This window comes from Corylus avellana, chromosome 9, assembly GCF_965113065.1.
Source record: "Corylus avellana chromosome 9, dhCorAvel1.hap1.2, whole genome shotgun sequence".
Lineage (NCBI taxonomy): Eukaryota > Viridiplantae > Streptophyta > Magnoliopsida > Fagales > Betulaceae > Corylus > Corylus avellana.
In genome coordinates this window covers 3,225,501-3,249,390 of record NC_142498.1, presented here as the reverse complement: position 1 = coordinate 3,249,390, position 23,890 = coordinate 3,225,501, and the positions used below count along the sequence as shown (strand labels likewise).

Here is a 23,890-nt window from a genome sequence, read left to right as displayed (position 1 = left end):
TCTCACAGGCGATGACTTTAAGATCATGGTAGACAACAATGCCCCCTTCGCATGGAAATTTGGCGGAAATGAAGTTGTTCTTGAGAAGATTGATTATGAGCTTTTGGGCCGCAATGCCGATGGGTTTGTGCGTGGTAGATCATTTAATTATCAAGAAAATGCAAACCTAACTGTCCCACATCAAGAAATAGAAAACACAATGAGCTCAGGCCAGGTCCAAGTGCTGATCCAAGTGTTGAAAGGCTCAACACCTGAAATTTCTTGATAATTGAACCACCCACCGGGTGACTTGTGACCCGTCGGTAAGTGACCCCTGGCAACGTGGTTCACTTTTTTTTTAATATAATAATTATAATATATAATTTTTTGTTTATAAATAAAAAATTCATTATCTCAACCAGCCACTTGGGTCTTATGTCAATTTTGTCTTTATGATCTTCGACCAACACTTCTTTTTGGTACTAGGACAATACTTAACATTTTCCTAATAATAATAATAATAAGAATAATTTTCCTTTGTGATTGATATGGCAAGCAGCAAGAAGAGAGAAATGACTCCTTGATTCGTGGAGTATTCATGATCTCAACTAACCACTTGGGTCTTAAGTCAATTTTCTCTTTATGATCTTCGACCAACACTTTTTTTCAGTCTCTTGTCATGACAACATCTCACATGATCAACTCAACTTTGATGGGAAGGGAATCTCTCACCGCCTCCTAGATAACCGTTGTTAATTTTTTACACGATTTATAAATTTAATATAAATTTAACATGAAATTAAATGGGTTAGATTAAAATTGACATTTATAATTATATATAATTTTATATTCATATCTTAATACAATTCAAATCTGACACACGAACACGAGCCACCACTACGTTAACACCCATTCATTTCTTCTGCAACTTCTTCAAATGAGTTACTCTTAAATTATAGAATTTCCTATGCGAAAAAATATACAAGGTACAAGGTGAAAGTTTACGTTAGGGTTTTAGGTTCTTATGGGAGGTTTCTTTTGATATTGATAGACACAGCTCTTTCAAAAGTTGCATCATTTCAACCCACAGATTTTTCTTTTTCCATCACCAATAACTTGATCAACCAAACCTATGTCATGCGAAAAGGATAAATGATATGATGGCTTAACTACTCATAAATCTTGTCGGAGTTAAGATCAGAACAAGAAGGTACAATTGCTTATCCGTTTGCTTGCATGCGCGTGGCCTATTGTCTAGGGAGCGATAGACCTATAAAATATTAATTAAATGATTAAATTTATTTATTTTTATAAGCTTAAATTTTTTAGATAAATAATGATTTAATAGAAAAGTAGAATGGAGCTTTGCTTTTTGTCTGAAAAGTGTTTTGATACAATACAAATATAAGAATATATAATTTTGAGTGTTTTGCGTTTTAAGTTGTTTGTTAATATTTTTATCTTGAAATGAAAAAAGAATAAGAATAAGTTAATTTATGTTTGTTCGAGCTCCCTCATGATTCTTAGAAAGCATAACTTAATCTCAAACCATTCTTTTAGAGTGGTCATTTAAAATGTTCATCATTTTATGCCATATGGAACTATATGCATGCAAATGTATGTATGAATGTTTGTGTGCACTGTGCACATATAAACAAATGAACACCGATAAATATCAAGTCTCTATTTTGGGCAGAAAAAAACTTTAATGTTCATTTAGAGTTAGAGAAAACTCGAGTCTCCATTTAAGAGAGAAGAAAACATCAATTTTTATTATTAAATTCTTCCGAGAAAACCTGAGCCTCCATTTAGGAGAAGAAAAACATCAATTTTTATTATTAAATTCTTCGGAGAAAACCCATTAGAAGAAACATAAAACATCAATTTTTATTATTAAATTCTTCAACATACAAAATGTGACCTAACCCCTATTTATAGGTGTGTGATTGTTATGGCTAAAGAAAAAACAAAGTTTATTAAGCCAAATAATAAAGACAAGATAGGACAAAATAAATAAAGAAACAACTAATTTTTTTGCGACCCATCATTTGCCACCCATTCAAGTGAGACCTTGTCCTCATGGTTCAAAAAACTCAACGATAATCATGGTTTGTACTTTGTATTAACCATGGATTCAAAAGCTCTAAAACTGTTACGTACGGATTTGGTTAAATCCTTAACTTTTAGATCGCAATATTTTATCATACTTCCGAACTTAACGTTTATAGTGGTCCATTTTATAGCTATTTTTTTTTTTTGGCGGTTTTATTCGCTTATTAGTATTCAATGACTAAATACTGTGTTCAAACTTAATAGCAAGATATTTTAATCCGACTTATAGATCGTCACTCAAACCAGTAATATGGTGTTTGTTTTGTTACCAATACCAATTGTTAGTAGTGGCTATTTTAGCTACTCAAAGCACATATTTTTTTTTTGTTTTAGCTAGTAGCTGTTCAATACAAACTTCAACAAATTATTTATTCTACTTTCTTTAATTATTATTTTTTATTGTACTAAAAGGAGAGAAGCAAGAGAGAAATCAACCAAAAAAAAAAACAAAATGTAAATTATTATATTTCCTTAATATGCTTTTAAGCATATGATGGAGACCCAAAGATGCTCATATTAACCCTTTAAAGCATTTAATAGAGATGCTCTTAACTCTTAAGCGCTTATGATCCATTCCTTCAAAAGCTCTAGAATGATTGGATATTGATTTAGTTATTAACCTTAAAAGATCATATATCAAACCACACATGTTGTTTGATGCTTATGCTTTGAGACAGACATAAAGGATAGCAAACTTTTAACAACAATTTTAGCAAGGAAAATAAAAAAGAGAAAACGTGACTTGGTTCACATTACTTCTTCTTTTATTCATTTGGATTCAACTTGGTTGCAAAATAAAGCACAAAAAGAACTTAGAAGGAGATTAAATACAGAAAAGGAGACAGAAATTACAAGTACTTTTTTCTGGCTCCAATTTAAATCATGTGTTATCAGTAACTCCAATAGACAGGAACACACTCTTTTTTTTTGGGGGGTACTCTACATCAACCAAAGTAGGTAGATACATCTCTCTTTCACTTGGAACAAGAGCTAACAATTTGGAAAAGAAAAGAAAAGAAAAAGAAAAAGGGTACCTGCAATTATGAATCACTGCTCACCATGTGACAGCACAGCTGTAACTTTGTGTTCTTCTGCAGTTCTCAGACTTCAGCAATCAAGAGAAAGCTGAGCTCAAAGACAATTAGGAACAACAAAATTACCTTTTCCTTCTTGAAGATTACTTGTAGGAGTAGGATAGTTCCAGTTGAGCAATTCTTCAATCATCTGCATTGCAATGCTGTCCTCTTCATCCATCCCATTTCCACCATCATCATGAATCTCAACCCTTGACCCTGAAGAAGACAAAGACAAGCCGCCATCCTCCAAATTCTGAGCACTCTGTTTCTTCCCAAGCTCAATCCTCATAACCCAATTCGACCCAGATTGCGCTCCGGCGCGCTTCTGCCAAACTCCGATGTGGGAGTTGTCGGCATCGAGCCTCAAACACGTGAGCGACGGGTACTGGTCCTTGCAGCACTTTCGCAGCTTGGTGCTGAGAAGCTCCGACAGAGCCTTGGGAGACAATGGAGAGTCTTGACGATGGTCGCGTGTCTTCGTGTCTTCATGCTGGCCGCTAACGGTTGATGTCGGGAAGTTGGTCTTCGCGTTTTGGCCATTCATCAATATGGATGCCTGGTCGTACGCACGCGCCGCAGCCTCTGCTGTCTCGAATGTGCCTAGCCACACCCTTCTCTTGCTACAAAAAAAAAAAAAAAATGGATGAGTTCGACAACACACAATGTGTTTGATAAATGCAAGTAAATATATATCAAATATTATTATCTCTGCACATTGATAACGTGATGATCGAGTGGGTGGAAAAACTTACAGCAATGGATGGCGAATTTCTGACACCCAGGAGCCCCACTGGCGTTGCCTGACTCCTCTAAACTTCTTTGATTGTACCATATTATTGCAGAGAAGAGAGAGAGATAGAGAGAGAGATGGAAAGTTGCAGAGATTATAAGTATGGGGGATCAGGGATGAGTTGTCAAGTATGCAAGTTGTCGGTGGATTGGTCGGAAAGTTGAAGACTTGAAGGAAGTAGTACTTTGATGCAATAAAAGTTTCAACTGCACCACTCTGATAAACCAGAGGTTCTTAACAACTGGAATAAATGAACCTTCCAATCCATACAAAAAAAAGAAAAAAATAAAAAAAGAAAAGAAAAGTTAATATCAATAAATTTGCTGAATTTGTATCCACATGTTGGAGGAATAGCCTTTAAAAACCAATTTCTTGTTGAATATGAATGATTGAAAAGTCTCCATGGATTAAGCCAGTTTTTGTTAAAAAGAGTGAGTTTTGATCTGTTTAGGCTTGCTAAAATGTTTCTCAAAGTGATATTTTGCAAAGTGCATCTTAAAATGATGATGTTGACACGTATTTATTGACTTCATTTATCAAAGTTTGATAGACCTTTATCTTTACTGCCTATATAATTTCTCATGATCTTTATACAGTAATGAGTATAACTTCTTTCGGGTTGAATTGTAAATGTGGTGTTTTGTACCTTTCAATAGAAAGCAGACATTTTAACTTAAAATAATAAAAAAAATAACAGCCATTTATATCAAATAATTTCACTTCTCTTGACAAAATATTTATTGATAAAACCATCTTGATTGGTTACGGAGACTTCGGTGTTGAGAGCTCGAAGGTAAATGAGGGTTCGGTAATAAGTGGTGGACGTTATGTTAAGATTAATGAAAAAACTTAAGGGATTGATTTGATTTAAATATACGAGTTTTCATATTTATTCTATTTGATATTTTTACCTGATGTATTAAATTGTTATTGAATGTCGTAAAAAAGAGTTTTATATCATATCGAGATAGAAGGGCTCTCTTATGGATTTGTTAGCCTGATGCATTTGGGATGTTGGGCTTAATTTCTTTTTATATCTTGATTGCTATATAAGATTATTTTGAGTAAACAATTGAAATATTAGTGAGACTAGTTTGGATGTTTGGGCTCAAATTTGAAGATATACAAATCATTAATTGAATGAATAATAGGCTTAAATAGTTGAATAATGGTCCAAAATAGATGATCAAAATGATGTTGACAGACAAGCCCAAAACCGACAAAGTATGTTAGCTAGGTTCAAAAAATATCTAAAACCAAACAGACCGTGCTGACGCCCACAATCAATATGAACTTCTTTTTTGTTTTTTTTCCTAAAAATAGAAACAAGGCGAGAATGCAAAGCAAATCAATTGAAGTGGGTCTTTTCCATAGTCAAGTAAGATTTATTTATTTATTATTATTATTTTTTGACATGTCAGCACAAGCGAGAGATGAGAGATTTGAATTAGTGACTTTCGTTTTATGAAACGTAATTCCTAACCGATTGAACTACTTCTTGTGGACCATTGTCAAGTAAGATTGAGAGGCAGAAATGAGAGATAGGAATGCATTAATATAACTTTTAGAGGTGGCAGATTTTGTTATATGATGGGTACAATAAGTAGCGGAGCTAGCATTTCGGTTCATTAGATAAGATTAAAAGCTAAAATTACAAAAAATTAGGAGTATTATTGGGGAGATAGATGTTAAAGGAGTTAAACAATAATAAATTAATATACAACAATATTGGTAAAGAAATGAAAACCTTTTAAACAACTCTTCAAAAATAAAATCATTATGGAGTTAGCTAAATTCAAGAATTACAGAACTTTTGCAATAAAAATCTGATTTGTACCCAACAAATGACCCATTTGTTTTTTTACAGCAGTAGCTTCAAAACTTTGGCCAATCTTCTATTTGGTCTCCTCTACAACCCGGAACTCCGGTGCTTTGAAGGTTTTTGAGAATTTGCGCGGTCTAAAGAAACTCTAAGAGAGGTAAGGAATTGAAAGCATAAGGTCTTTGTCGAATGGTCAAGTACTACCCACATAGCATCCTCTTCGGCTGGTGCCTAGTGTAATCTCACTGCAAAGTCCATGGTAATCTTATCCCATTTCCGTAGGAAGGGTCATAATGAGTGTAGTCATTAACCCCTTCTTCAATTCTTGGAAGTTTTCTTCAAAGGTCTCGGTCCATACATAATAAGCATTCTTCCTTGTGAGGGCGGTTAAAAGACCTGATAGTTTCAAAAAGCCCTCAATAAAACGCCAATAATATCCAACAAGTCCTAAAAAACTTTAGATTTCCTGCATGTTGGTCGGCCTTCCCCATTTGACAATTGCCCTGAACTTCTCAAGGTCTACTGAAACTCCTTCTCTAGAGATCACGTGTCCAAGAAATGACACTTTGTCCAACCAAAATTCGTACTTCTCAAACTTAGCATAGAGCTTCTTATGCCTAAGCCTTTCCAACGCCTTCCATAGATTAATTTCATGGTCTTCCTGAATATTGTAGTTGATCAAGATGTCTACAATGAAGACTACTGCAAAATACAAATCGATCCAAGTAGTCAACAAAGATTATGTCCATCATATCCATGAACACAATAGGGGAGTTGGTCAAGCCAATCGACATCACCAAGAACTTGTAATGTCCATAACGAATCTTGAATGTCGTCTTTAGGATGTCATCACACTTGACTCTTACCTAGTGATATCCCGATCTGATGCAGATCAGGTTGCTCAAGAATTCGAACAGAAGCATCCGTTCGTAGGGGTGTCCAGACGGCCGTCCGAACATGCAGTTCTGGAAGCTTGGCAGAAGACCCTGTTCAGAGTCCCGTCCGAACTACCTATGTTTCTTTATGTTTTTTGTCGTGGTCGTCTGAACGGCCATATGTCCCTGACGGCGCCAACACATCTTGGGAGTTTTAAATAAAACCAATGTATTGTTTGTTGGTCTTTTATATTTAATAATGTGTTTTTTAGTTATGTTTTAATAATGGGCTTGAGCCCCACGTCTTGCAAGTTAGAATTAGGGTTTGCAATCGTTTATTTTAAGACCATTGTTGCCTCAATGAGGATATAATTGAAATAGAATTTTTCAGCCGTTATTGAGATGTGACTTCTCACCCTCTAGGGTGAATGTCGCTATTTTTCAGTTTGTTTTCCTATGTTTTCTATTATTCTTGGTGATACGCTGCGTCAGTCCCGTCCGGATGGGCACCATCAATTTGTTTCATTTTCTAGCCGACTTTATGTTGTCGTTTTATTAAGGTTAGAGTTTTTGGAGTCTTTATTTCGTTATTTTATTAAGTTTAGGGTTTTGGGGGTATTTATGTTATATTTTATTAGGTTTTGGGTTTTGGGCTATAGATATATGCTTATAGCCTCCAAAAAAATGGGAGTTTATGTTGATTATTGATTTTTATTAATGAGAATTACTCATACTTTAGTTTATTTTTCTTTTTTCCTTCAAAACCTAGAGAGTATCTAGCTTTTTAAGAAGAATTTTCAAATCATTGATAGACTCAAGATCTGCAATTACCTATCCAGTGCTTTATTGTTGTTCTTCACTGCAACCTACCAAGTCAGGCTGCAACCTACCAAGTCAGGCTGCAACCTACCAAGTCAGGCTGCATCAGTTGGTATCAAAGCGCCAGTTACTTTCCATGGCTTCAAACATAAGAGGAAAGGGCAACAGCTATGGAAGTTTGCATGACTTGCATGAACGAGAGGAATTAGTTCGTGAAGAACAAGAGGCGACACAGAGGAGGCACGAGGAGGAACAATTTGCCACTATGAGGGATCAGATTGAAGACCTCACTACCCAATTGGCTGACGCGCGCCTCCACGATAGGCGTCGACATCGACCCCCACCACACGCATCGGAGGAGGAAGACGAAGATGAACGATGAGTCTTTTCGGTGGTACGCACATTCCGAGGAAGAGTTACTGCATGGTGGCAACAATTGAAGCAAAATAGGGTGCATGAAGGCAAATTGAAGATCAATAGTTGGGAGAAACTATTGAAATACATGCAAATCGCCTTCTTGCCCTATAAGTATACCATGGGCCAAAAATCACAAAATTGGAGACAAAGGTCTATGGCTGTGAAGAGAAAAATATAAAATTCCTACAAAAAAAAAAAAAAAAAAAAAGATGGTATTTAGGGAAACATGAGATGAGGCGAAGAGTCCACGACAGGCCAATTTGACCTTTACTCGCCAACCCCAAATCCGTCTATCCAATCTATATATGGAGGGGCAAGGTGAGTCCATTGATGAGGAGTTCTTAGAATCTAAGATCCTTAATGAAGAGTTCGAGTATGAAGATGTTGAAGATCCTTTATACAAGGGTTCGTGGATTGGGATCCCCACCAACCTATGATGACGATGTCAGTGAGGAAGATCCCATTAAAAGACCTTTGTCATCCGACCTAGAAGAAGAGTACGAAAAAGAAGGGTATTCTCCTATGTTTGATGGCATCTACCCCAACGAAGATAACCCATTGGAAGAGGAAGAGCCCACGGATGACATCGCAGATTATGAAGAGGTTGATGAAGACCTTCCAGGTGAATATACTACTTTTAATGGTGAAGATGTTGATTTTATTAATTTCCTTGGTGTTGAAGATAATTTAAACTCTCCTAACAATGATTATGATGAGTTTTATGCGGATAAAAAAAATTGTATGTTCACAAGGGAAACAATGGCTGACCCACTCTTGAGTATTTTCATGGCACGTGGAAGGGAGAAGAGACGAGAGGAGTACGGCAAATCCAAAGAATTGTCAAGTGGTTTGTGGGGCCTTCACGACAACCCTCAAAGTATTTCAATGATGAAGAACACCGCGTTTATTGTGGGGTATTATCTTGTTTTGATCTTGAAGAAGGGCGAGTGGAATGAGTTGATAGGGCATCCGAAAGATCATGGAAAGAACCGACTGAATTCAAGGTCGAATTCTCTCCAACCAGGGGAGGATGATGCAGATCGGGTCACTCAAGAATTCGGACAGAAGCGTTCGTTCGCAGGGGCGTTCGGACAATTGTCCGAACGTGCAGTTCTAGAAGGCTAGCAGAAGACCCCGTTCGGAGTCCTGTCCGAACGGCCTATGTTTCTTTATGTTTTTTGTCGTGGCCGTCTGGACGGCCATATGTCCTGTCCGGACGGGCACCATCAGTTTGTTTTATTTTCTAGCCGACTTTATGTTGTTATTTTATTAGGGTTAAGGTTTTAGGAGTCTTTATTTCGTTATTTTATTAGGTTTAGGGTTTGGGGGGTATTTATGTCATATTTTATTAGGTTTAGGGTTTTGAGCTATAAATATATGCTTATAGCCTCCAGAGAAATGGGAGTTTATGTTGATTATTGATTTTTATTAATGAGAATTACTCATAAATTGAGTTTATTACTCTTTTTCCTTCAGAACCTAGAGATTATCTAGTTTTTCAAGAAGAATTCTCAGGTCATTGATAGACTCAAGATCTAGAATTACCTATTCGCTACTTTATTGTTGTTCTTCGCTGCAACCTACCAAGTCAGGCTGCATCACGATCGCAAGTCTACCTCCGAAAAGATTTGTGCTCCCTGCAACTGGTCGAGCAAATCATCAAAATACTCGGTAGCGAATATCGATTCTTCATGGTAACTTTATTCAACACTTTCCGTAGTTACAACTTTTACGACAACTAAATAATTTGCAAAGAAAATGACCCATTGAAACTGAAAAATTACAAGAAAAGCCCACTGATTCTATTAAGCTGATCGATTAAAGGGCCTACTAACCTATTAAACCCATTACATTCTTTGAAATGATATCAGCATCATTAAACACCTTATGCCATGAAAAACAATCTTGCTTCATGCTTTTTGTTAAGCCACAATGTCCATGTTACATGGGTTACAGTAGGAGTACAACTTAGATTTGGATTAAGCTCATAGCGTAAAAGAACCATCTTGCTTGGTTGCTAAGAGGTATGGTTTTTATATTCATATTTTTGTAAGTGGTTTGACTTTAATAGCAATAAACTTCATACTGTAAACTCTTTAAACTCCAATAAACATAGTGATATATAATTAATGACTAACTATGAAAAATGCATATGTAATATGGATTTACTTCTACCTTCTATTAATTACATACCAAAATATGTGTAGTCCATACCAATTGCACCATATAATTGGTTTTCCGCAATAGAAAAGCAGGAGCGGCCGCCGGCCACCAACTTAATTTGGATGAACAACGTGTTATATAAGTCTTCGTCTTTGCTTAAGTCGTCAGTGGTTTGTTCTTCATCTATATGGCTGGCTAGGACCCCATTGTCTCCTTCTAACCACGTTCTCTCTTAAATACCCACTTACCTCTAATATTGTTGGACTTTTTCATTCATGATCATCTCTATCAATTCTTTCTACTCTCCCATGAAAATGGTAATTGGATTAATTTGATCTACTCTCCCATGGATTAATTGGATTAATTGTAAACAATGTTATATGGCACGTCCACTGACAAAACTATAGTTTTATCCTAACTGTCTGGCGAACGAACTTTGTATGAATATAAGATTTATCTGACAGGATGGCGTAAGCCCACAAATAATACGTACTATGCCATGAGAATGTATGTATAGAAGTGCTACGGGCTTGCTTGCAATGTGGGTAGTTAGATAAGATATTTGTCTCTTTCCCTCATTAATAATACCGAGCTCTCATGATATTGACATGAAACCCAATAAACCATGCTCTAAATTCTGACACTTCTTTCATTTTCATGTAATGTTTCCCATGCATGCATGGAAGCTAGCAATCATGGATACCCATTGATGCATTCTCTTCCTCATCCATTGCATCAAATATTTATCCAATCAAACTATTGGATCGCTAGATGCATGTACAAAATTAAATAAATGAATATATTGTCTTAAACGACGTCCAGTGTGTTACCGTTTAAGACCCAGCCGTAAACAGCACGTTTTATTCTACTGTCGTTAAGATCATATATTAAAACGTTGCGTTTAATTGCCGTTTCGAATCGCCCCGTTCCCTGGAAATCAAGGTGACCGTTGTACGTACGGTAACGTTATCCATTCCCCAGCAATTACAAGCGAAGGAGGAACTGATTCTGTCTTGATTTCTCTGAAGATATATCTCTTCCTTCAACCAAATGTCCATTATATTCCCTCTCTCTCTCTCTCTCTATATATCCAATAACAATATATCCCATCATACTATTCTCTATTAGGGTTCAAGCACTGCCTGCATATACACCACCACGTTCACGTACGTACTTTCTTCTAATGCCTTGTTATACTCGTCTACTGTCTATGTATTACATGATTCATATTAGATTTTATAGATTTAATAGTGTATAATATGTTGGTACGTCATTTAAAATTTTAAATCACGTGACAATACTTTAAATAAAACAAAACAAAATTTAAACTATGAAATTGAATATTGTTACCGTAATAATTAGTGCATGGTAGTGACATTCATTTTCTTGTTTTGGGTTGGTGTAGATATAATTAGTATTATCAAGGGAGATTTCCAAGTGAGGAACAATGCAAAAATTGCTCCATGGGATACTTTTGGTAACAATTTACGACATTGATAGGATACACACTGGATTCGACTTCCAATCAAGCCGAAAGGTATACATTATGTGAATTGTTCAGGATCAATAGGATTATATTTTCTCTTTTTTTTTTTCTTTTTTTTTTGGTTAAATACAATATTTTATCTTCTAAAGTTTCTATCTCTTTTTCAATCTTGTCTGTTATGTTTAAAAATTGATAATATACCCCAACCAAGTGTCTAAAATTTTCAATCTAGCCATTCTGTTTGCTATTTCCGTCTTATTTAATGAAAAATTCATTTTTCAGTGCAAAATTTTCCCTTGTACACTCATTGAATCCCAAAAATACCCAGCCACCCTTTTTTTTCTTTTTTTTTTTTTCTTTTTTAAAAAAAAGGGCATTTACGTTTTTTAAGTCATTTCTGTCAAAGAAAACATAAATTATTGACGGAGTGGCTACATTGAAAATTGGAAAAATTATATTTTACCCCCCCCCCCCCAAAAGTTTGGGACAATTTCTAATTCGACCTCCAAAGTTTCAATTTTGGCAATCTACCCCCCAAAGTTTCAAATTTTTGCAATTTGATCAATTGTATCCAAAACTTCTCATATTGCCCATAATTTTTTATTTTTTTATTTTTATAAAAAATTAAAAAAAAAAATTCGGGGTGGACGTAGCCACCCCTTTGGCCATCCGGCCGTTTTAGCACCCCCAAATTTTTTTTTTTTAATAAAAATAAAAATTAGGGGCAATATGAGAATTTTGGGATAATATTGGTCAAATTGTAAAAATTTGGAACTTTGGGGGTGGATTGCCAAAATTGAAACTTTGGAGGTCGAATTGGAAATCGCTCCAATCTTTGGGGGGGTAAAGTATAATTTTCCCTTGAAAATTTTAAGAACTTGTTTGCCACTTTTTAAACATTAATTTGAGGCAAGATTGAAAAAGAGGTAAAACTTCGGGGGGATAAAATATAGTTTTTCCTTTTTTTTTTTTTTTTTTTTCTTCAATAATTCTCTTTTGGGCTTTCATATATAGACTTTGTTTTGAGAAGGAAGGATAAAAAGATTAGAAAGGACCCTTCCTATGACTTTGTAGGAAATGAGATTCTAATTGGTATAAATGAATGTTTGAATACGAGCTAAAAGCTGATATTAATTATAGCTCATATAATTCTTTTAAGGCCATATATAGGAAGCTTTTAATTTTCTGTTGTTGCAGTTTTGCACTTTGTTTTGGGGAGTTTTAAAGTCAAATTAGGGTTATTTATATATGTTCATTAAATTTTGGTTAGAAATGCTTTCTTTGCAGAATAGGTGATAGGGAGCTTTTATAAGCCTATAAAATTGATAATAAATATGTTACCCAAATTGTTGGTACAAGGACCTATCTTTCGACTTAGCACCCACGAGCATTATAATCCATTAACTCACCCGACGTGGGACGTCTAATAACTTTATAGGGTATCACATCCATTTCTATGTCATCACATTCTATCAAGTGGTAGTGTGGGACTAATAACTTTATAGGGTATCACTTTCATTTCTATGTCATCACATTTTATCAAGTGGTAGTATACAATTGCTATATATATCCCGGTTTGGGGACAGATCATAAAACTAGATTAATTATGATTTTAAGTTTTAATTATACTCTATTAATTATGAGTTGGTCTTTAATTATAAGTGGGGAGTACTCTGATATTGGCAGGTTTAACCAGATTATTTCAAAAACTTCATTTGTTGTGCTACAATGGCTGTGCCAAAATCTTACTGTGATATTGCAAAAAGTAAAATGGAGTTGAGCCTAGGAGCAAAACCACGTTGAGGTGTACAGCCCCCAAAATTTTAAAAAACCCCCTCAAAATTAATTTTTTTATTGCCTCCATTTTTTTTTTTTTTAAGCAATGTCCCCTCCAACCTAAAATTCTAGCCCCGCCTCTGAGCCATTTAGTTGTTTTATAACTTAGGATGTAACGCCCCAGCTCCATATTGGGAAGATAAGTAGCCCACATAAAGTGGGTGGTTTATAAAGATAGTGTGTTAAGTCCCACATTGCCTAGTTATTAGGTGAAAGTGAGCTTTATAATGAATTCTATGAAAACTTCAAATTGATTATAGTCCTTTTGGTGTTATAGCGCAGATGTGGCTAATGATTTTCCCTAGGTCGTTACATAGGAAGTCTGTCTCATTAGAATTCCTTGTTTGCCAAGAAAAAAATAAATAAATGAGAGGAGCAAATTTTTACTCATAGTTGAAAATTTTGAAAGACTAGATCATGTTTATCACCACAAATTGTACTAACCATGCCATTCTCCTGTCAATATGTATTCAATTACCTAATGTTCTTATTTATATGTTGTTTTAAAAGTAAAATGGAGTCTTGTGAAGCACCTTGCCTGAAAAATTGACCACTTTTTTGAGTTGTATTTCTTTTATGCCAACCAAACTTGATGCTCTCTTTCCCTACCTAGAAAAAAACCTATTTGCAAGCCCCCTCCATGAGCCTTTCAGGAGGAGGAGGGAGAAGTCTTCCTCCTCCTCTGCTACCTCCTTCCACTCTTTGACTGTTTTTATTCCTCTTTTTTTTTTTTGGAAGCCATATCTATTGTTGTTCGTCCATCTTCGTCGCTCTCCCGGTCCCTTGATCCACCATGAGCCGTCGCTAGCAAACCTCTCCATCAGCACATGGGGACCATGCGATGCCTTCTCCATCGGCACATGTGGCATACGCGCTACCCCGTCTAGTGGTTTTCAGTTCCAACTTTTCCCTTCGCGAGCTCATCTCACCTACTTAGTAATAATAAAGCGATAATTGGAGCTGTTGATGAACATGCTCGTCTATTTACGGATGTGAGAAATGTAATCTTCATCGATCGCCTTATCACAATCATCATCAATGCACCCTTTTTCTACGGCTCAATCTTCAAATCGCACCGCATACCGCCATCACAACAACCCTTTCCTTGGCGTTTTGGTTAAGGAACTATGTGACTAGAGTGTTTAAGCCGGTGTGAAAACGAGTTTTCTTGTTCAATAGCTTAGGGTATGGTATTGAGTGTTTTTGGTCATGTGGTCGTTGGGGTCCCTACCCCTCATTTTGTAATTTTAGTTTAATGTAATGTGATGATTAAATTGCTCTGAAGAAAAAAAAAAAAAAATCCAGCATGAATATTTTGGTAAGTCATCTTTAACAGTTTTTCATTATGTTTTTCCTGAACTCTTTCTCACCCTCGTGCTATTTTGCTTTCTTGAAATGCTGGACAATATGGCTGCTACACAAAAGTCTGTGAAAAAGTTTCTGGCCCAAGTCAAGAGATTTGTGTTGTGCCGGCCTGAGGTATTAACAATCTCATCCTCCTTTTGATATCATCAACTATATATATATATCTTTCTTGACATATAAAGACACCACCATGCAGATTGTTGGGTCCAAACTGTATGCAACAGTTGATCTAGACAAGGCCAGGGTTGGGCGAACTAGAATGATACGAAATGAACCCTCCCACCCAGAGTGGATAGAGTCATTTCACATATATTGTGCCCATTACATCTCAAATCTTGTGTTCACTGTTAAAGAAGATAACCCTGTGGGAGCAACTCTAATTGGAAGAGCCTTTGTCTCTGTTGAAGATGTTGTAAGAGGGTTTGTCTTCGAGAAATGGGTTGACATATTGGATGAAGAACATAATCCTATACAATCCAAAATCCATGTCAAGTGCCAGTTTTTGAATATTAACCAAGACATCCATTGGTCTAAGGGAATCATTTTTCCCCATTTTGAGGGTGTTCCTCGTACATTCTTCAGGCAAAGACAGGGCTGCAGAGTTACTCTGTACCAAGATGCCCATATCCCAAATAACTATTTCCCTCCTATAAAACTGTCGGGAGGAGAGATTTATAAACCTCAAAGATGTTGGGAGGACATCTTTGATGCAATCAACAATGCAAGAAACTTGATTTACATAACCGGATGGTCTGTGCATACAAAGATAACCTTGATAAGGGACAAGGCAAGGCCACAGCAAGGAGGTGAAATCAGCTTAGGGGAGTTGCTTAAGAGGAAGGCTAATGAAGGTGTCACAGTTCTCATGCTGATTTGGGATGACAGAACTTCTGTTAAGGAAGTGAAGAAGGACGGTTTGATGGCAACTCACGACCAAGAAACTGCAGAGTATTTTCGAAACACAAATGTGCGTTGCTATTTGTGTCCACGCAATCCTGATGATGGGAGAAGCATAGTTCAAGGGTTTGAGATTTCTGCCATGTTTACTCACCATCAGAAGACAATAGTTGTTGACAAGGAAGGGAGTGCAGGAGGATCAGAAAAGAGGAGGATTGTGAGTTTCATTGGTGGTATTGATCTTTGTGATGGGAGATATGATACACCAGAACATCCCTTATTTACTACTTTGACCACAGTCCACCATGATGATTTCCATCAGCCAAATTTTGCAGGTGCTTCAATCAAGAAGGGTGGTCCAAGGGAGCCCTGGCATGACATCCATTGCCAGCTAGAAGGGCCTGTTGCTTGGGATGTCTTATACAATTTTGAGCAGAGGTGGAAAAGGCAGATTGGGGAGAAGTATATAATTCCCAAAACCAAACTTGATGAAATTGTAATCTCTCCATCAAGTACAGATTGCGCGGTTACATCATCGAACGACGTCGAAACATGGAATGTTCAGGTCTTTCGATCCATCGATGGTGGCGCTGCTATGGGTTTTCCTGAAAATCCTGATGATGCATCTAATGTAGGCCTTGTTAGTGGGAAGGATAACATCATTGACAGGAGTATTCAAGATGCATATATCAATGCTATTCGGCGAGCCAAAAACTTCATCTACATTGAGAATCAATATTTCCTAGGAAGCTCATATGGGTGGAAATCAAATGATATAAGGGTTGCAGATATTGGAGCTTTGCATCTCATACCAAAAGAGCTCTCACTAAAGATTATTAGTAAGATTGAAGCAAAGGAGAGATTCACTGTCTACATTGTGATCCCAATGTGGCCAGAAGGTATACCAGAGAGTGCTTCTGTTCAGGCAATATTAGATTGGCAGAGAAGGACAATGGAAATGATGTATTCTGATATTTCTCATGCCCTTCAAACAAATGGCCTTCATAATGTCGACCCCCATGATTATCTGAATTTCTACTGCCTTGGGAATCGGGAGGTATCAAAACCTGGAGAATACTCGCCCACAGAGACCCCAGAACCCAACAGTGATTACAGTAAAGCTCAGCAGGCTCGTCGCTTCATGATATATGTTCATGCAAAGATGATGATAGGTACATTATACATACATTCTCTTTATAAATTTAATCTATATTAGAACTTATAATTTAAGAAAGAGAGATGACAACAAGGAAGAGCGCTTAGGGCCCGTTTAGTTTGCAAAATAGGCCCTGGAATGGAACGGTTATTCCAATGGAATAGTCATTCTTTTGTTTGGTATGAATCTATTATTGAGAGTAACTATTCTCATATACACAAGAACAGCTATTCCTCTAAAAAAAAAAAAAAAAAAAAAAAGTGTGAAATAGTTATTCCTTATGGAATGGAATAGATTTTCTAAAAAAACCCCTTATTATTTTTTATTTTATTTTAAACATAAAATTTGTTTTTTATTAAAAAAAGAAAAAGAAAAAGGAAAACCTATAATTTAAGGGGTGGTAGCCACCCCTGCAATTCTAGGTTTTCCATTTTTTATTTTTTATTTTTTTTTAAGAAGGGTGGGGTTTTTGGTAATTTTGGTTTAACTCTTATTTTTTTTTAGAAGTAGGTTTAACTCTAATTAAAATACATAGGTTGTTACCAAACTAAGGAATAAGAATAACTATTCACTTCCACTTTTCTCTATTCCTAGTAATAGCTATTCATTTTTTTAATGGAATACTCAACCTGTGAACCAAACGAGCCCTTAGAGAATTAAGGTGGTTCGATCGGCTTATGGCCTACATCCACACTTCATATTTTTGATTGTGTATAATATTTTATTTACAGAAAAAAGAATATCTTCTCTGTATGAATGTTACATGTTTTTTCAATTTTTACATTAACAATAATAAAATTAATTTATCATTTGTAACTGTTGTTTCTTGAGTTCTTGTTTCAGTTGATGATGAATACATAATCATTGGATCTGCAAACATAAACCAGAGGTCGATGGATGGAGCAAGGGACACTGAGATTGCAATGGGGGCATTCCAACCACAACATCTAGCCACCAACCAGCCAGCCATGGGTCAAATCCACGGGTTCCGAATGGCATTATGGGTTGAGCACCTTGGAGGGCATAGCACGAACTTGCTACACCCACAAAGCGAGGCATGTGTCAAGACGATGAATGCCTTTGCTGAGAAAAACTGGCAATTATACACACAGGAGATCAATGAAAAAGATATGGATGGTCACCTTCTTCCCTACCCCATCAAAGTAACCCACAATGGAGAGATTACGACACTGCCAGGCTTTGACACTTTCCCCGACACCAAGGCTCATGTTTTGGGTGCCAAATCTGATTACCTTCCTCCAATCCTTACTACCTAGTACTATTTGGTGTCGGGATAGTGTTTGGATAGAAGAAATTCTAAATTGTATTTATGGTATTATAATCCCGGGAACAATTTGTCCCGGTTGACATTTGATTTATAAAACTATTAATTGATGCGTTTGATAAAGGTTTTACAGCAAATCTCAAAAGAAGACATGATTTGTCAACCCTAATGTCCCAAAAACTTGAAAGAACATGAATCAATAAGTCTTTTGGTGGAGTTTCATCTTAAGTCCTAAACCTATTAACTTTTTTTTTTTTTTTTTAAAGTTTCTTTTTGTAAAGCAAATAGAAATCAAATAAATTTGATGAATTTGTCATGTGGAAAATTAAATTTCAGAACACCAATCGAATACCGAAGCTCAACTAGAAAAAGCAACTGTTGGTGTGTTTGGCAACCCTTTTTATTAGGCGGTTAATAACTACCCACTTATACACACCTACCAACTGATGTAAAATGAGTGAAAAATAACTAGAAAAGGATCATCTCCATTTTAAATTATCTTAATTTTCTCTATTTAATATATTTTAAAGGGTTGTGTTGTCTAAAAGTTTTAATGATGGTAAATGTGTTATATCCTTCAAAATGTGGATTTGGATCCCCTGGAATTCTTAGGAAAATTTTAGTTTCTGAAATTTCAGATTCAGGTTATTCATTTTCATCTAAGAGCCATTATTCTGCCACGTGTTCCACTACTAATAAAATAATAAAATAATGATGATTATTAATATCATTAAAAAATTATTATTATTTTATTAGTAGTGGGACACGTGATAGGAGGTGATGTTTTCCAAAATAATTTTACTATTAACGATTTCGCCATCATCCATTGTGAACCCAAACAAACCCTCAAAACACAGCAAATTACAGCACTCGTTGTAGCGTATAAAAGAAGCAAGAAAAAAAAAGAATAATCTTTTTCTTAATTGTTCTTTATTTTTGTTCTAATCCAAACAAATCGTGACTCTTTTCCCTTTCACCAAACGGTCCAAACCTTCTCTTCCTTTGCACTCATTGGTGTGCATCACAAAGCAGAGCAGTAGAAAGAAGAAGAAAAAAAAAAAAAGGCAAAGAAATAATTAAAATAAGCAAAACAGAGGGCAATCCAGCTAGCCATGCCATATCTGAGGTCTGAGCAAGCCCACAGAATTTCTTATATTTTTTTATGAGGAAATTTTTGATGGAAAGTTCTGGGATTTTTTTCTCGGGAACCAAACAAGGCTGATCTGTATTTAATTCCGAGTGGGTGTTCGACTTCGTGATTGAATATGCAGAACCGTGACGCTAATCCTTCCCGGAGTTGGGGCTTTGCTTGAGAGATCTCAGCTTGGACGTGTATAAATGCAGCACTGTAGATACGTTCCGCCTTGGCTCTCTCATCTTCTCGCATGCATGGGGTGAGTTTTCTCTTCTTATATTACTCTAGGCTCTGTTTGGTCGCTGAGAAAACTGAGGAAAGGAGAAAAAAAATGAACTCTGAAACTTCAAATTTTGGCCGTTTGCTTGCTGAGAAAATATATGAAAAGGGGAAAATGGAAATAGAAACGCAGTAAACATTTTTTAGAAGCGCTATTTTGCCGTAAAAGAATATAAGACTGTCTGTTCAGCTGAGGCCTGAGAGAGTTTCTGTTTGGGTCAGTTGAATTAAATTTGCAATTTTTGGAATACTGAGATTACAAGAAATACAAGATTTGAGATTCTTTTCTTTTTCCTTTTTTGATTTAAGGGTGTCAGGTTTTCTTGTAGTTTATGGTTTCTTTGTACCCTCTGGAATCTTATGGACTGGTGTTTGCTTGTTTAGCAAGCGAGCTTTGAGAGTGAGTAGAAAGGGAGACATGTTGGTGGCTTTTTCAATTTCCTTTTCTGTTTTTGATTTGCCATACTTTTCTTGGAGTCTTGGGAACTTGGTTAGACTATATACATAGATTTGGCTTTTCTATAGGGGATTATATAGGAGCTATGTATTCTAGGTGTTGTTTGTTAGCTCAGTCAGAGAGATGCTTTGGGAAGAAACCCTGCTGTTCGTTTTGTTTGTTTTCTGGAGCGTGTTTCCGCGCATTTGCGCTTTTGATGATGGAAAGGGTCAAGGTTAAATGGAAGAAGCTTTTCAGTGTAAGAAAGAGATTTTTCTTTTTCTTTTTTTTTCCTTTATTTGTGTTTTGTGTAGAAATGAAATACATTTGTTAGTGAAATGTCTTCGGGTGGTTCAAGGGGAGAGAGGCAGGCAAGGAGGGGTGGAGCTCGTGTAGTGTGTTTATATTTTAGCTCAGGAAATAATTGCATTTAACAATCCTTATTTTTTATTTCGAACGCTGTATTTGGCACTAATCATTTTTGTGGTTAAACCCTGATTTGTAACAGAGCAGAGGCTGCCTTGGATGCTATACTAATCATGAACTAATTATCGCGGTGGATGAACCATCGAAGGGGCTGAAAATTCAAGGTCAATCTGTGAAGAAACCTAGTGTATCAGAGGATTTCTGGAGCACCAGCACTTGTGAAATGGACAACAGTGCAGTTCAGTCCCGGAGAAGCATCTCATCCATCAGCGCATCAAACCCAGTCCTTGATCCCCAGGGTTGTTCTGGCAGCGTGAGCAACCCTTCCGAATTCATAAATCACGGCAAGTTCATATTTTGTTAACTTGTTCTTCTATTCACGGTCGCTGATTGTTGTGTTAATTCATTTCACTCTACATTGCTTATGCTCTTGAAGTTACCGGTTGGAATCTATCGTAGCTTGTTTGATTAGCCTTATGTCCAATCCCTCAGCTCGGGGCTAGTGGGTTCTAACAATCTTGCTAAAACTAGTGATTGTTGGAGCTCTTTGAGCTAATTCTTAGCTGTGTAGTTCAGCTGTCTCAATATTTGCACCCGTGTTTTCTAATTTAAAAGGACCTTGGGCACAACCGAAGTTCAATTGCCTTGAAGTAGCTTCTGTGCCAGATCGTGTGCGGTTCATGTATTATTACTGCTATCTGTTCTTGTTCTCCCAATAAAAGGACCATGATAAATGTTATGGCAAGCTTGGAGCTCCTATAGCTGTTTATTTACTTTTCTTTGTTTATTTATTTTAACTTTGAATTATTGGTTGTGCTGTTCTAAGCAATTTCTGTATCTCCTTTGATGTTGGTTTAGCCAATCTAATGATCTGCACGAGTGCACTCCTCTGCACCTATACCATGGACACAATGAATGGGTTTTGGGGTGCTCCTTGATGTAATATAGAGGCTTAATTTCTGTGCCATCTTGTTCAAGCTTTTTCTCTTAAAAAAAAAAAAAAAAAAAACCTTTTTTCACCAATAATCCCTCTTTGCATTTGCAAAAATGTCTGTCAAGCCAACTCTATTTATAATGGAAGCTTTGCTGGATGCAGGTCTGCTTCTGTGGAACCAGACAAGGCAGCAGTGGCTTGGAAACAAAAGGTTGCAGAGCCATCGACAAGGTCGAGAACCCAGAATAAGGTGAATAACTTCTATTGATTTTGATACTGAAGTATTCAAACTATTCTGTTCCATCTGTTGTCATGCAAGTATATATGAGTAATCACAAACAAATTCTCTTTATTGCAAAGTTATTTAAATTAGTACAAGTCTTGCTCTTGCTCATAAATGCGCACTTTTTTGGAGGTCTTGAATCCTTTATGGGAACACTCAACCTGCAATAGTTACAATCCTGCAACTGAGCAAGCCTTGGTCAAGCATTCTGCTGTTTAACCTCTTATGATTAACCATCATGTTTCTGCAGTTGGAATGCAACTTATGAGAGTCTACTCGCGACCAACAAGCCTTTTCCGCAGCCCGTCCCCCTGCCTGTAAGTTTTTTATGGACTAGATTGTTTCCTCATTTGTTATCAGTCGCATGTGATAGCACACACTATTCTGACTGTTTACTGGATTTAAAATGGCAGGAAATGATAGATTTCCTTGTAGATATCTGGGAGCAGGAGGGTTTGTATGATTGAGCACCCAAAACTCCAAAGAAACTCCAAAATTTTCCTGTCCTTTATATTGTTTTTCTTTTGGTTTTTTGAAGTCCCCATTTGTGCTAATTATATACAGGTGCTACTGTACATTTTATATTCTTGTTCATCTCCCCTGCTTAGATTCTTTATGAAGGAGCCAACACGAAATGCATTACAGTAGAGTATCTATCTTCTCGTTGGCTTTACATACAAAATGCCACCTCCATTGCTGAGTGAGTAACGAGCTACAGAATGCATGGGGGTTTCCTGCTTTTGCTTATAAATGCTAGATTTTGAAAAGCCCTTAGGTTACGTCATAAGCTTGATATGCAGAATGGCTATTCTATGAGGAAAACGGAATAGCTTTTATTATGAATGAAATAAGGTGAAATAGAATAATGTTGGCGATAGAGTATATGATAAGGATTCTATCCGTATCATCATGGTTCAATGAAGGAATGATTATTTATTAAATTGACTCAATTTTGAGAGGAATAGTTATTTATCAATTTAAGGAATAGTAATTCTCTTATGGGCCATGAGAATGGCTATTTCAAGTTTATTCTATTCTGCATTCTTCTATTTTCATTCTGTATACCAAATCAATCCTTAGTGTTGTTGGAATCCTCCTTTTTAGAGCTTTGCCAAAGAGGCTTCTTCCATGGCTTCTCAACCAATCAGTACGAGCACACGTCTCCTTGTCAAAGCCTTGTGTTTATGGTAACAGCCATTGCGAGCCCATCTCCTGCAACCTTTCAGAGTCATTGTTTGGTTGCAAGGCAAAAACCATCATCCATGGTAGCCTATTTCTTGACCTTTGAGCCAAGAAGCTTTGGGATCGAGCTTGGGCCATTTCTTAATTTTAATTTTTTGGGAAAACTGCAATTACCTTCCCCTTAACTTTAAGCCCAATTGCAATGTCCAAAATTATTTTTTTTTATTTTTTTTTTTTGCAATTGACCCCTTAAACGACTAGTCCTTCTCGCTTAGCCCTGCTGTCATTAGAATTTTTTGCTACCTTGGACAACAAACACGTGAAATGTCCATTATACCGCCGGTAAGATGTGTGAAATACTAAAATGATTGTGAGATATGTTAAAATATCAAAGCGCCGTAAAATTGAAAAAAAAAAAAAAAAAAAAAAAAAAAAAAACTTTGAAGGAGACTCCCAATGAGGCATCCTCGGATCTAATCCTCCGGGTGAAGATAAATAGCAGGCAAATTTTTTTTTTTTTTATTAAAATATAAAAAAAAAAATTTGCTGCCTGGCATGCTCTAAATCACGGCTCCTAATCCTCCCATGCAAACCCACGACCGGTTGTGAACTTGTGGCCTGTGGGTCTCTGGCCGTTATCGTCATTTTCCATCCGACTTACCAAAAAGCCCTACGGATGAAGCTAAGTGAAAGGGGCTCCGTTTAGGGATCAATCGCAACATTTTTTTTTTTTTCTTTTTAGTTTTGAGGTTGGACCACCCTTTTTTGTTATGGTTCGACCACTTCTTTTGGATTTGAGGACGTAACTGAACCACTCTTATAGTCTATAAAAGTAGATAAACCACACCCATTTTTTATTTTGGGGTGGTCGAACAATTCCACAATCTTTTTATTATTATTATTATTATTATTATTATTATTATAGTTTTGTTTATGTTAGTTTTATTTTTAATTAATTTTTATTTTATTTAATTTAATTTATGTTTATTTTGTATTTTAGTTTTGTTTAGTTATGTTTATTATTTTATTTAGTTTTTTTAAAAAAAAAACTTTTAAGTAAAAATGAGGGTATTTTATGAAAAAATATGGTCACATGTATTGCACTTTTAAAGTTTAGTGGTGCAAATGAAAATGTAG

At 36.2% G+C, this 23,890-nt stretch overlaps 3 protein-coding genes across 6 annotated transcripts; 2 read left to right on the top strand and 1 right to left on the bottom strand.

The window, feature by feature from the left end:
- Positions 1-2,833: 2,833 nt before the first annotated feature.
- On the bottom strand, positions 2,834-4,149 carry LOC132190037 (ethylene-responsive transcription factor SHINE 2-like). The gene is made up of 2 exons (XM_059604915.2): positions 3,920-4,149; positions 2,834-3,787 (listed from the first exon to the last, which is right to left on the bottom strand). Exons 1-2 carry the CDS (start codon positions 3,997-3,999, stop codon positions 3,223-3,225), a joined length of 645 nt encoding a protein of 214 aa, XP_059460898.1. The 5' UTR covers positions 4,000-4,149; the 3' UTR covers positions 2,834-3,222.
- Positions 4,150-11,500: 7,351 nt separating this feature from the next.
- LOC132190155 (phospholipase D alpha 1-like) lies at positions 11,501-18,070 on the top strand. 3 transcript variants are annotated; one of them, XM_059605057.2, is made up of 4 exons: positions 11,501-11,590; positions 14,801-14,854; positions 14,937-16,809; positions 17,637-18,070. In XM_059605057.2, the coding sequence occupies exons 1-4, from the start codon at positions 11,501-11,503 to the stop codon at positions 18,068-18,070; spliced, it is 2,451 nt and encodes an 816-aa protein (XP_059461040.2). The 3 variants fall into 3 exon arrangements, with proteins under 3 accessions (XP_059461040.2, XP_088366537.1, XP_088366536.1); XM_088510411.1 differs by having other exon boundaries at positions 14,789-14,854; XM_088510410.1 differs by having other exon boundaries at positions 11,501-11,604; positions 14,791-14,854.
- Positions 18,071-19,009: 939 nt separating this feature from the next.
- On the top strand, positions 19,010-22,227 carry LOC132190705 (uncharacterized). 2 transcript variants are annotated; one of them, XM_059605748.2, is made up of 5 exons: positions 19,010-19,472; positions 20,442-20,698; positions 21,451-21,538; positions 21,822-21,888; positions 21,985-22,227. In XM_059605748.2, the coding sequence occupies exons 1-5, from the start codon at positions 19,417-19,419 to the stop codon at positions 22,036-22,038; spliced, it is 522 nt and encodes a 173-aa protein (XP_059461731.2). In that variant the 5' UTR covers positions 19,010-19,416; the 3' UTR covers positions 22,039-22,227. The 2 variants fall into 2 exon arrangements, with proteins under 2 accessions (XP_059461731.2, XP_059461732.2); XM_059605749.2 differs by having other exon boundaries at positions 19,012-19,472; positions 20,437-20,698.
- Positions 22,228-23,890: the final 1,663 nt, after the last annotated feature.

Bases quoted from the DNA above. Each gene is read 5' to 3' on its own strand.
- LOC132190037 (XM_059604915.2), bottom strand. From the start codon at position 3,999: ATGGTACAATCAAAGAAGTTTAGAGGAGTCAGGCAACGCCAGTGGGGC. The intron at 3,788-3,919 runs GTAAGTTTTTCC...TTTTTTTTGTAG, and splicing joins GAAATTCGCCATCCATTGCT to CAAGAGAAGGGTGTGGCTAG.
- LOC132190155 (XM_088510410.1), top strand. From the start codon at position 11,501: ATGCAAAAATTGCTCCATGGGATACTTTTGGTAACAATTTACGACATT. The intron at 14,855-14,936 runs GTATTAACAATC...ACCACCATGCAG, and splicing joins TTGTGTTGTGCCGGCCTGAG to ATTGTTGGGTCCAAACTGTA. The intron at 16,810-17,636 runs GTACATTATACA...TTCTTGTTTCAG, and splicing joins TCATGCAAAGATGATGATAG to TTGATGATGAATACATAATC.
- LOC132190705 (XM_059605748.2), top strand. From the start codon at position 19,417: ATGCAGCACTGTAGATACGTTCCGCCTTGGCTCTCTCATCTTCTCGCA. The intron at 19,473-20,441 runs GTGAGTTTTCTC...GTAACAGAGCAG, and splicing joins CATCTTCTCGCATGCATGGG to AGGCTGCCTTGGATGCTATA. The intron at 21,889-21,984 runs GTAAGTTTTTTA...TTAAAATGGCAG, and splicing joins CGCAGCCCGTCCCCCTGCCT to GAAATGATAGATTTCCTTGT.